Source organism: Chaetodon trifascialis, chromosome 14 (genome assembly GCF_039877785.1).
Source record: "Chaetodon trifascialis isolate fChaTrf1 chromosome 14, fChaTrf1.hap1, whole genome shotgun sequence".
Classification (NCBI taxonomy): Eukaryota; Metazoa; Chordata; class Actinopteri; order Chaetodontiformes; family Chaetodontidae; genus Chaetodon; species Chaetodon trifascialis.
Window position 1 is genome coordinate 24,976,673 of NC_092069.1, and position 13,071 is coordinate 24,989,743.

Genomic DNA, 13,071 nt, shown 5'->3' on the forward strand with positions numbered 1-13,071 from the left:
GCCAGAAACTGGAAAAACACTGCGGAGAGAAGCCAGATTAACGTCTAGTTTACCTTTTTTAACGTGCAATTTATGGTTTATTTTATTTAGCAATTCCAGAAATGAAAGGTTCCTTCAGTCTGAAAAGTGTGGTGGTCAGCTCCCCCCACAGCACACTGTGGATGGGGGGGGGGCAGCAACACGTACTTTATCCACCTAAAAAAAGATCCACCTTTAAAGATCAATATCAGCTTAAGTGTGCGCTGCAGCGGGGAAATAATATTCACCAGGCTGCGCACACAAAGCATGGACTCCCTCACACGACCCCGCTTCAAAACGCCCAAATTCACCCTTGAAAACACGGTTAGTGCTCATGTGAATCAGTAGCAAAGCGCATCCACCTTTCAGGCTAATTACGTCTGACTCACAGTGGAGAGAAGGTCAGAGAGGAGGGAGCCGACATGAGCGTTGCATGTTTTATAACTCCCCTCCCAGCTCCCGTATTCCCACCGCCGACTCCAACACGAGGCTCCGCTCTGCCGCCGTAAAGCCAATCATCACGCCGTAAACGCACGAGTAGGCGGCCCTCCAAAGCGCTCACATGTTCTGCACCACATCACCCGCCGTAGCGTGAACGGTCCGCCTCCATCTCGCAGGCGTGACGCGCTTTTACTTCTGACTTAAAATATTGATGCTTGCGCGTTTTCATCCCTCGGCGTGTTTCTCGCCGCTCGTCTGAACTGTTTCCTCTGTGGAGCGTCATGAATGATCCATGAGAGCGGCGTCTTCTGCCTGCTCCACATACGCAGCGGACGCATGTGTGTATCCCCGTGTGTAATGAGGGCAGGTGTGAACGTGGCGCAGGTGTGACTGTGCAGAAGAACACGAGGTTAAATTCAAACCACCAATGAGGCGTTCTGTCAGGCCTGCCGCCGTTTGACTCTCGTGGCTTCGTCCGCTGAGGTCCGTGTTGTTTTCCTCCCCCTCTGATGGCGGCGGCGTTTCGTCCTCTGGCAGCTGAGAGCTTCTCAGGACGGTGCTTCGTCCTTTCTCTGCTCGCTTTGCCTCAGCTTCCTCATTAGCGTTTCGCCTGCAGCTGCATGTGAGCGCAGAGCAGATGTTTGAGCACTTTGGTTCACAAAGGAGATTTTCAGTTTTATTAGATCAGACTGTATCTAACAGCCCAATCTATTAATGTGGAAAAGTGCAAATTAGAGCAGAAACTATTAGTCACTTAATAAAGTAAGTGTGTGTGTGTGTGTGTCTGTGTGTGTGTCTCTGTGTGTGTGTGTGTGTGTGTGTGTGTGTGTGTGTGTGTGTGTGTGTGTGTGTGTGTGTGTGTGTGTGTGTGTGTTAATCATTTGTCAGCTGAGGTCTGCTGCTCCTCTCTTTTATATTGTTATCAGTTGAATGTCTTAATGTGTAATGTGGGTTTTGAACTGCTGGTTGAGTTAAAAAAGCAGTTTGAAGAAGTCGCTTTAGCCTGAAACACAACCCCTATTTTCTCTTTTTTTATATAAACTTAACAGTTCCAGGAGCAGTGATTCGTGTCTGTATGATAAATATGAAGCTAAAGTCAGCAGCAAGTTAGCCTAGCTTAGCATAAAGACTTCAAGCAAAGGGAAACTGCTAGCCTGGTTTTGTCCAATGTCATGAGAGCCCACCTGCAGCTCTGAACATGTTGTGTCCTGGTTGGTTCATGTCTTTTGTGTCCGGGCGCAGAAACAAACTTTGAGACACTTTGGACGTCCGTCAGTTTCAGGCTGAGCTGGACAGATCGAACATGTCCTGTATGAAACGGACCATAACCCCTCGCTCCCTGTGTTTGTGCTCAGGCTGAGAACCTGCTCCTTGACGCCGACATGAACATCAAGATCGCAGACTTTGGCTTCAGCAACGAGTTCACTCTGGGCAACAAGCTGGACACGTTCTGCGGCTCCCCGCCGTACGCGGCGCCAGAGCTTTTCCAGGGGAAGAAGTACGACGGGCCGGAGGTGGACGTGTGGAGTCTGGGGGTCATTCTGTACACGCTGGTCAGCGGCTCGCTGCCCTTCGATGGACAGAACCTCAAGGTAGGACAGTGTGTGATGTCTCCATGCTACGGTTAGCATGTTAGCATATTCTGACCTGCTGCCATTTAACAACACCTTCAGCTCCACATGGTCACGTGGCATTCCACCTTTTTTTAACCTGTTATCCAGCTGCAGGTTATTTTCACAGGTGTTTCTGACCTGTGACTGACATTTGCTTTCTACCACAACGATGTTGGAAACGTGTGCAAAGTCCGACACTCCGGCTGCGCTGGAGGGAAGCACAGTGGGTGGAGGTGTTAGGTGTAGAGGTGGTTCATCATTTTATCTTCCAGACAGACAGGAAACATCTGTGGGATCACAAACACACTGTTGAAGGAGGCGCCACATAATCAAATGATGGAGACACATGCAGAGAAATGAGGCTCGTGTTTACCTGCGATTGAAACTCTGCAAGTTTATTTGAAGTATATCCAAGTTTTTTGTGCATTATGTTGTTTGAAATTAAAAAAATCTATCTATTAATTGTGAACTTGAAGACAGTCTTATCCAGTTAATGCTAATAGAAAATACACAGCAGATGTTTACCTCTACACCTCCTCACATCTCCCTCATTCATACACTCACTTTACACAGGTGTGTGTTAGTTGCTGTTGGCTGCGGCACGGTGTGTGTGACGTCTTTTACACATTTAAGCAGGTTGTTAAGAGAGTGAAGCCGCTGGTCTCTGTCCAAACTGTCAAACGTGGTGTTAATTCTGTTATTTCTTACATTGGGCTTAACTAGCTGAAATGAATTCACCCAAGTGTTCAGCTGTGAGGTGATCAGGCAGAGCAGCCACTTTAAGCTCCTTCTGTCAGTTTTTATCTGGTTTTCCTTCTCCAGTTTCTCCTGAACATGACCAAATGTAGCCTGAACAAGCCGTCAGAGCCTGACGTCTTTATTGGGCCTCGTGTCGTCTCCAGGTGACATGTGACACGCTGCGTGTTTGCTTTTCGCTGACCGGCTGCTTGTCGTCTTCCTCTCTGCAGGAGCTGCGGGAGCGTGTGCTCAGAGGAAAGTACCGAATCCCTTTCTACATGTCCACAGACTGCGAGAACCTCCTCAAACGCTTCCTGGTGCTCAACCCGGCCAAGCGGGGTACTCTCGAGGTGAGGGAGGACGCAGAAAATGTAAATATACCGCTCGATTCTTACCTCTCCCCCCAGCACGTCTGCACCATCAGAGAATGCCATCTATCCTCCACCTCCACTCCTTTCGGTTCCTGCATCACCCCCTCACCCCCGCATCACCTCCTCTGACACCCACGGCGTCCTCTTTTCTGTGTGCGCCCGGGCGACGCTCTCCTCCTGCTTTCTGATGTTGTGACCATGAATAATGCATCGCCGCTCTTGTGTTTGTACCAAAATCGTCTTCCTCGCTCTTTCCTCCGCCTGCGCCGATGAGTCGAGCAGCTCTGGTCCGGGCCATCGTTAACGTAGGAGAAAGCACAGCAGCAGAGAGTAGAGTTCAGGTGAAAGACCTCGTTTAAAGGGTTTATTCATGACAGGCAAAAACAGACGAGGCAGAAATCACAACTTCCTTCTTAGCAAAGACGTTTCTCCAACAAAACCAACATGTGAGCACAATTTTAATGTTGTATTTCCTCAAAGTGGATGTGATTTTTACTGATTTATACTGAGTTGCAGAGTTTTTAAGTGTAAAAAGAACAATATTTCCCTTAAAGCACTAGTTAGCAACGTTAGCCCCTCAGTCATAGTTTAATTTTATTATATTGTTATAGTTTGTTTATTTGAAGTGAAGTGAGAGGACATTAGCAGCTGAGATCAAATCCGAGACGTCAGAAGTCTGTCCTCGCTGTGATGACGCTGCCTCAGAGTCCGTGAGCTGAAACATTTTGGCCTGATGCTTCGAAGTGTTCTGACCTGCTGAAGTACGAATACAAGTTAAACACCTCAAACTTAAATCATTATTTGACTTTTTTCCACCATTCATAATCGGACGATACTGGAAATATTTAGACGTTTCGTTTCAGTTTGCGTGTGCTGAGATTAAAATAGCCGTGTTTGATGTCAGAGGCAGACAGAATTGTTCCACAGATCAATCAGAGCAGCCATCGCGTTGTCAGAGGAGTGTTAATGATCGTCTTCTGAGCTGAAGTCGTGCCGCTGCGCTCCACACCAGCGGCGTCATTAACATATAAAACATCTTTTCTTCTCAGGAGTATTTTTGGCACCTAAACTCTAAACTGGATCGGGTTTCAAGGCAGTCACTCGTTTTTTTAAACAGGCCGTTTAATCAGAGAGCTGCTGTCCAGCTTTTTATTTGCCTCTGATGAGAAGGAAGCTGTTCGACGGCGTCTTGTCTTCTGTTGAGATGATTGGAAGCGAATTAAACAGAAGGTCGTTGGCTCGACTCTCGGGGTCACATGTGCCAGCCTCAGATTCCACATGAGGATGATGAGAGGAAGTCCGACTACAGCAGAGCACCATCAGTGATAATTAGTTTGGCTCTGACCTTATTAAAAACCCCAGAGATCAATTGATCAGCAGCAGATGAAAAATAAAGTGCAAACAAGTGAGACGTTACTGCGAGAGGGCAGAATAATAACCTTTTCACCATGTTCTGTAACGTGCAGCAGCTTAAAATAAACTTCAAAACAAATAAAGAAACATTCACTGGAGACAAACCAGAGCACTAAAATAGCAGCACGTTAGCGGATTAGCTTCGGAGCCGTCGTAGCTCTATAAATTTAACTTCACGTCAAAGCGGCCGTGGAGAAGCCCTGTGATTGGTCAGCTCGCAGACAAACCCTCTCACCCTCGTAAACCACGCTCACAATGAGGAGTATAAATAAAGCACAATGCAGGCTGATGGTCACGAGTGTTTGTTAGCGGTGGCTGTACGACACATGAAACCCGACGCTGAGCTGTGAATTAAAATATCCCCCGACCCCCCCTACAAACTCCTCGTTGTAAACGTATGAACTCGGCCTTGTACTCGTACTCTGCAGAGCGAGACAGACTGATGATTTGACTGAGAGTCAGATGTCAAAGATATGTTTGGAGGTGATTTCCACACATGCACAGAGAGCAAAAACATGTTAATGATTCTTTAAAGCGTCAGTTCACGTCATCTTCGACCGATCCTCATTACGATTGTTTGTGTTGATGTTGAAGGTATGTCCTTATTGAATTATTTCTGCTCTCAAATGTCGACATTCACCTCAAAAATCACGCTGTAAGCAGACGTAAAGGGGTCCTCATCAAAAATCTTTGTTGTTTATGTAAAAATCAGCAGTTTATCGTGATATGAAACAAACGTCAGTCCGACTCTAACTGTCTCCCTTTGCCTTTGCAGCAAATCATGAAAGATCGATGGATCAATGCAGGATTTGAAGAGGACGAGCTCAAGCCTTACACTGAACCCGAGCTGGACATCACAGACCAGAAGAGAATAGGTAAAAAAAAAAAACGCCTTTTCTGTTTCTTCAGAGCAAAGTTTGACTGGTCATTTAAGTTTATGTCGAGCGTTACGACCACGGCCTGTCAGACCCTGTTCTGTCATCAGGAAAGTGCTCAGGCATCAAAGCAGCCTCCTTCCCGCGTGTTACAGTGAAAAACTGTACGTTTAATGCCCGACGGCGAGGACTCGTGAGCAGCGTTGGAGCGTTATCGGGGTAAACGTTCAGCTCCATAACTCATTATTTCACAGCTGAAGAGCCTTCAACAAAAAGATGAAACGCGATGATGAATAAATAAACAGGAGCTCTGCTGCCGCGTGCAGAGGGAGGAGAGGGTGAAGACGGAGGGAGAGGAGCCTCCCCATCGCGCCCTGGATGGAAGCCCGGAACGGGGGGTGGGGGGGGGGTCTTACGTAAGAGCAGCTGAGGCCGGCCGGCGGCGCCTCCCCGTCACTCAGCTGGAGGAAGAGGAGGAGGAATCCCTGAGTTCTGAATAATGCATGAAAAACTCTAAAAACGTTTTCAGGGAGGCAGAACGCGTCGGGAGGATGACGACAGTTTCACATGTTGAGTAACTCTGAGTCACTTTTACGTAAGAGTCGCGGCAATCAGTCGGACCTGCTAACGTCCGATATCGTCAGACTGACATGAAGGCAGCAGCAGAACCGGGACACGTTTAGTCACCGATGATCTTATAAACAAAGGCCAAAAAAATCTGTTCGTTCAAGCTGGAAACGCTGCGAGTGAGAGAACATCAGGTTTTAGACTTTTGAAAATCTTTGACAGATTAATGAAAAATCAGTTCAGTTGTGTCCTTAAAGGAGATTCTCGTCAGCTCAGTCTGTGAGAACGACCTTACTGGAAAAACACGTTTTAAAATCTGAGAGAAAACTTTTAACCTTTAGCTGTCGGCTGATGTCCAGCAGAGCTCGTCACTCTTTCACAGACCTTTGCATCTGGTAAACTGGTGCTTCCTGAAAGCCTCCGACAGGCCGATGAAGAAAGTCATGTTCTGTATCACAAGTCTGAAAAGGCTCCAAACGAGCGGACCGTGTTTTTCCCTCTATGACTAAAAATATCTGCCATTTGCTTTGAAGATCAACACTTTGAATCTAACGCTGCAGTATTGCAGCTCCTTCTGAGGAGGAGGAGGAGGAGAGAGAGTGAGGAGATGGATGAGAGATATTATCACAGATTCTGCCTGGTTACAGCAGCAGAGCCGTCGCTCGCTGCTCCTCTGTGACGTTTCAGGCGTTTCGCTCGGCGTTCGCCTGCAGGTGAAGAAGACAGATGCTTATTAACATCGTGCTGTCGGCGGTTTCGTTGTTTTTTTATTAGCCTTCTTTCAGTTGTCATGTCTGCCAGGCTGGATTACTCCACGCAAAGGTTTAATTCGACCAAATTAGAAGATCCCAGTCAGTAAAAACCTGCACAGAAGAGCTGCTAACCCACCAGAAATAACGCCATTAGCACGGCCTTCAGTGCCGAGCGTCAGCGTGACGTGACGACCAGAACGCCACCACAGAGGAAGAAAAGTCTGTCAGACAGGATGAAGCGTGTTCATTCGTCGGGCTTTTGGTCGGTTGAAAACGTTAAATATAGAGCTTTTGCTGGAAAGCTGTCAGCGGCAGAGATCTAAACCAGGACTCAGGCGTCAGTAAATACAGCTGAAGAAACCCTCCTCGTCCTCCTCGTCCTCCTCGTCCCCCTCGTCCTCCTCGTCCTTCTCGTCCTGCTGTTGTATTTTGAGGCTGAAACCAACATTGACTGATATTCAGATTTTAGAAAATGTTTTAATTTATTTAATCACACATCATCAATCATTTTTGATTTTTTAAAAAAAATACGAGCTTTTATTTTTTTTGTGAGCACAGGATGAGTGTTGGCGCCCTCTGGTGGACAAACGGTGTAATGGAGACACTGTTTGTAAACAGCTGCAAGTGTTCCTTTAATTTTGTTATTCCCCTTTTTTTTACTGATTTAATGACGAGTAATAAAACCTTTTTATCAAATGACATTTTAAACGATCTGCAGAATCAATCTAGTTAACATAATTGTGTTTTTATGACCAATAAAATCAATCATGTTTTCGGCCTGTTGTAGCGTTTGACAGCACACAGCAGCTGTCTGCACAGCTTCTGTCTGCTGTGTGCACACAGCACTCTGCTCCAAGGACATGTTTTATATTAGAGGCTAACCTTTGCTAAAAATACAGAGATGCTCACACACACACGTACACACACACACACACACACACTCTGCTGTTAACATCCCAGTAAAGCTCTGACAGGTGGTGAAAATCAAGAATTTTAAAAACAAAACTCGACTTAACGGGTGAAGAACTTGATCCGCTGGTGAAAACAGACTCCCACCTGCTCTGACACACTGATTACCGTCAGGAAATGGGAGCACATCGGCAGCCGCGGTGACGCTCGTGACTCATCTCAGCACCGTTAGCGTAGCAGCCAGCGGAGCCTCTGAGGAAGCGATCGGCTTTGATTCCCCCTCCAACACGTTTCAGAGCCAGCAGAGTCTTCTCAAACATGATTGGCTGCGGAGCGTTGAGGTGAAGGGATAAAAGCCTTTATGTGATGCGTGTCAGGGGAGGGTCTCTCTCTCTCACACACACACACACACACACACACAGATGAATATTTAAAGCAGAGCTGGGGCTGCAGCAGGAAACGCCGCCATGCTTCACCTGACATGCTGCTGCAAACGTGAGCTGGATGATGGGGGAGGTCACAGCGTGTGTGTGCGCATGTGTGTGTGTATGCTCTCACACACTCCCTCCAATCAGCAGCTTCCTGCCTCCGATCGATGGAGGCGGAAACTGCTGATTGTCTGCTTCACTCACCTGAATCGTTTCCACACATACGCACGAACGCACGTGACGCTCGTTAAGCGTTCTCAGAGTAATCGCCGCGGAGCGTCTGCGCAAGGCCGCGCTGAGGATTCCACATGAAAAATGAATACTCTGCCATATGCTGTCGTCGGATATCTCCTCTGTGTTGTTGTTTCTTCCCGCTTTATCGCTGCAGAAAGGGTCACGTTGTGCTGCTCGTGAGCGCGTGGAAACGAACGATGAAGAGCGTTTGAGTCGCTGCTGTGTTCCTCTTGTGCTCTGAAGTCATGATCTGATGCCCTAACAGCATTGATCGATCCTTTCAGGAGCCAATTTCTCGCCAAAATAAGACAGAATTCCAGATTGTGAGGCTGCTGTCAGGCTACAACCACTGACTCATTTCATGATCTGTTGACGTTTTATCTTGATGAATCATTTAGTTTTTAAATGGAACAAAATGAGTAAAATATGCAGGAAGTGACGTCAAATTCAACACAATAAAACCAAGAAAAGCAGCTGCTGCTTTTATTTTTTCTTCATTCATTAAGTTTTATTTAATCAGGAAGTCTCATGTAGGTCAAGATGTCTTTTATGACACAATGATTCTGTTGAACGACGAATGGTTCATCGATTTGTTTCAGCTCGACACCAAAGCTCAGTCACTTTCAGACGGTTGTAGAGGTGGTGAAGGTCAGGCAGCGGCTTGTCTGTTTTTAGTCTGTAATCTTTAATCTCTTGTGTTTTGTGCAGACGTGATGGTGGGGATGGGATACAACCTGGAGGAGATCCAGGACTCTCTGGCCAAGATGAAGTACGACGAGATCACGGCGACCTACCTGCTGCTGGGCAGGAAGGCCTCTGAGGTACAAACATCACCATAGATCAGCTGATCTGTGAGGCCAGGTCAGCGGAGAGGAGCGGCGGCCATATTAAAACGATCCGGCTTTGTCTGCTTGGTGCTGTCCGCTGGTGAAGACGGTTTGTTTTGAGCTGAGGACAGAACTGAGTAGTTAGTAAGAAAAGATTTTCTCCACAGCTGCAGCCTCGTGTTAGGAAAGGCGTGTTTGGACTCAGTACTTCTGCCTTTTCTGCTGTTGGTCTTATTATAAGTCTCATTATAACAGCGTCAGCAGTCTGAAGGTGGCGTCCACCTGAACGTACGTCTGTTTGTCCCCCAGCTGGAGCCCAGCGAGTCGGCCTCCAGCAGCAACCTGTCTCTGGCCAAACCGAGGCCCAACAGCGAGCTCAACGGCCAGTCGCCCTCCCACCTCAAAGTCCAGAGGAGCGTCTCCTCCAACCACAAACAGAGGCGTTACAGTGAGCAAGGTGAGGACAACAGAACGCGTCACACGTCAAACTGAGTGAAAGCAGCCGTGAACGCTCTGCCTCGGCCTCCTCATCGAGCCCGTTGCTGGAGCTGCAGCTTCCGCTCAAACACGCATTCACAGGCTTCGTCTGTGCTTTAAGAGTTTGATGACACTTTAAGTGACACGACATGTTCAGCAGCTTAGTCTGCTCAGCTGACAAAAGGTTGATTTTATCATCCGTTAAACTGCTGATTTTCTTTGATTTAACTCTTTGATTTAAAGTGCTTGTTTGTCTGACTGGCAGTCATTTTAATGTCACACCAAGAAAACCAGCAAATATTGACATTTGAGAAGCTGGAACCAGTAACTTTTTGGCATTTTGCTTAATCAGTATTCAGATTATTGTGGCATCATTTTCTCTGGTGTGTTTTGGGGGAGTTTGGCCTCCAGCTGATCATTTAGCATTAAGATGCAGACAAGCGACAGATTGTTTTCTGACCTGAGTCATCCTGCTTGAAACACCTTAATGTGCTGATGACGAAGTCCTCCGTCACCTCGAGTCGCTGTCAGTTGTTTCAGATGTAGCTCGTCTCGGTTCAGATAAACCAGAGGTAGAAGCGTCTGAGTGAGTCACTCGTCTGTTTTCTCTGCAGTGGGTCAGAACGTCCCTCCGGGGATGGCCCATCCAAAGAGGAGTCAGACCTCCACAGCGGAGAACAGCGCCAAGGAGGAAGGCGGAGTCCAGCTGCGTAAACCCGGCACCCCGGGCAGCCGCGGGGCCCCGCCCTCCAGCCCTCTGCTGGGCAACGCCAATAACCCCAACAAGGCCGACATCCCCGACCGCAGGAAAGGCGCCACCACCGGCCCGAGCGTGAGTTCCTCCATCAGCTGCACGCAGCAGACGTACAGCTGATGCTCACACATGAACACGAGCTGCTGAGCTCTCAGAGCTGAAGCAAAGCTGCTCACTGATCATGATAACAGCATCCATTATGTCTTCACAGACCTTAAAAACAGGTGATTAAAAGGCGCCGTTTCCTCTGGAGGAGGTTTCATTAAACCTTTAACTCTGTAATCGCCCTTCCTTCTCTCTGCGCTATGAGTCAGTTCAGTTTGGTGTTAAACTGTCTTTAACTCTCTGATGTTTTTTCTGTATTTTATATTCCTCATGTTGTTTTTATGTTTCTGCCTTCACACCTGAAGACTAACAGCTGCTTCAGCAGGAGCTGATGTGGATCCCAGAAACAGGAAACATGTTTTTCGTATGTTTGACACAAACTCAAACAAGTTGAATTAATGTGGTACGACCTGTGATTTTCTTCTTCTGTTGCCGTGCAGAATAACACTGCGTCGGCAGGCATGACCCGGAGGAACACGTATGTCTGCAGCGACAGAAACAACACGGACCGCCTCTCCGTCATCCCCAACGGGAAGGAGAACAGGTGAGAGACGGTGACCTGGATCCAACACCTGAACGTTAGATCTGCATCAGCAGTGTGTGTTTCCTCCTCATCAGAGGACTCAGAGTTTAATCATGACTTCTTGGTTCAGCAGCACTTTGTAATGAGATTACTGAGCCTGTGCATTTTTGTGGAAGCTCTTTTTTCTTTACTCAAAACCAGTCGGTGCTTTTCTTTGCCAGCAATGTGGCCTCAGTGCTGTTTTAGAGCTTTTTCTGCCCAGCAGGAATGCAGAACTGCTCATTATGAACACAAATGTGGTCGAATTCAAAGCTAGTAAATATGGATATACACAAAAACATTAATGTCAGCCTTCCAAGGCCCTCCTGGTCGAAGCCTAACAGCAGCGTTTCGCCGCCTGAGGCCACGTTTTCTCTTTAATTGCTGAAAGAAAATCCAGACCGGATCCCGAGAAGAGTTTCCTCTGTTTCCTCCCCTGTTTTCTTTCTTTCTCGTCCTTCTTTCTTTCTTGTATTTGCTTTCCCTTTTTCTCATCATCTTATTTTTCATTTCTGCCTGTGTGTTTGTGGATCTGGGGGGGTTGTTTTTCACTGTGGCATGACCAGCATGACTGAGATGGCTTGTGCCACTAGCCCCTCTTCTGCCTTTGCGGCCGCTGCGTTCGGTGCCTCGTCCAGTTCGGTGCGGCTGAGGTATCAAACCGTCGGCCCTTTGTACGTTTGCCAGGCAGGCTGGGCCACGCTGCCCCACTCCTACTACGCTCTGGACTACTGCTCGCCCAAGTAAGACGGCAGGGCCTCCAAACCCCCCTGTCTGTCTCCTGTCATGTCTCAGCCCTGTTGGCCCCTCGCTAACCCGCACATCCAGCCAGCTTCACACTCTGTAACACCACGACTAAACCATGGGCTCCATTTCCTGCAGAGAACAGTGAGGAAAGCGTGCGTCCAGCTTGGTTTTTGTTGTCAGTGTCTGAAATCTGTGCTCAACGGGAACAAACAGGCCAAAGAAAAGAGTCAAACTAGAGACGCTCTGATCAGACTTTCCCCAAACTCAGCGTTGTCTGACTGGCGTGGGGTTATGATCAACCATGATCAGTAAATCTTTGGTCGTATAATCTTACAGTGAATGCCAATTTTTGTCAGTTTCACAATAAATTGCTACCACAGATTAATTTGCTTTTATTGTGAATAATGTGCAGGAAGTGATGTCGCAGTGTCAGCGGTAGCTTTATGCATCAGTGTTGGTAGTGGTGACCTCTTTCTGATCAGCACCACATAACCTGTTTTCTGCAAATTGTAAAATAAAGGAAACATTAATTAAAGGCAGCATCAGAATGAAAAGCTTGAATTGAGTCAGACTGAGCTCATAAAATAATAGTGAACGTTAACTTAAGCTCTGCAGAGGCTGATTTTCTGACAATGACAGAATAAACGTTTGTCAACAAGAGAAAATCATAGAAGTAAAAAACAGTGTCAGACAGTTTGTGTTATGAAATATTCAGGTTTCACCGTCACAGGAACTGCCTCTGTCACAGCTGAACTTCAGCCGTTTATCCACCTAAAGGCTCTGTCGCCTGCTCTTTGAACCTGGCGGGTGTTGGTTTCAGACACTGATGAAAGTGGAGGCACAGGTGGAGAAAAATATGAATCCTCACGGTGAAACCAGGCCGGCAGCTTTGGTGAAGCGGGTCCTGAACTCTGTGTGTGATGATATTTTTCCATGTTTGCATCATCCTCTGCCAGCCATGAACTGGAGAAGCTCTTATCTCCAATAACAGCCCGTCACAGCTCTGCTCCTGACCTCTCCCACATCCTCTGCTGTGAACTTTGACCCCCGATCTTCTCCGTCTGGATCCTTCACCTGGTGTCCGACGCCACGGCCGAGCTCCACCGCTCACCGGCCCCCCCACTGTCCCTCAGCCCATCGTCTCTTTCTGTTTAACCGATCGGGGTCTCACTGTCCTCACTGTTAGGAGGCTTGATGTTCAGGGTGGGAAATTAACAGCAGGCGGTGAACGTACGGCAAA

General features: G+C 47.5%; 1 protein-coding gene across 23 annotated transcripts in view; it reads left to right on the forward strand.

Moving 5' to 3' along the window:
• Nucleotides 1-13,071, forward strand: part of mark3a (MAP/microtubule affinity-regulating kinase 3a) — a 45,330-nt gene that overhangs the window by 19,965 nt on the left and 12,294 nt on the right. For 8 of the 23 annotated variants that reach the window (XM_070979707.1, XM_070979696.1, XM_070979699.1 and 5 more), the window contains exons 8-14: nucleotides 1,815-2,051; nucleotides 3,041-3,160; nucleotides 5,370-5,469; nucleotides 9,068-9,180; nucleotides 9,496-9,643; nucleotides 10,278-10,495; nucleotides 10,963-11,066. In XM_070979707.1, the coding sequence (XP_070835808.1) occupies nucleotides 1,815-2,051; nucleotides 3,041-3,160; nucleotides 5,370-5,469; nucleotides 9,068-9,180; nucleotides 9,496-9,643; nucleotides 10,278-10,495; nucleotides 10,963-11,066 (1,040 nt within the window). Of the gene's footprint in view, nucleotides 1-1,814; nucleotides 2,052-3,040; nucleotides 3,182-5,369; nucleotides 5,470-9,067; nucleotides 9,181-9,495; nucleotides 9,644-10,277; nucleotides 10,496-10,962; nucleotides 11,067-11,650; nucleotides 11,828-13,071 lie in introns of all 23 variants that reach the window. The other 15 variants (XM_070979705.1, XM_070979697.1, XM_070979685.1 and 12 more) reach the window with 3 other exon arrangements.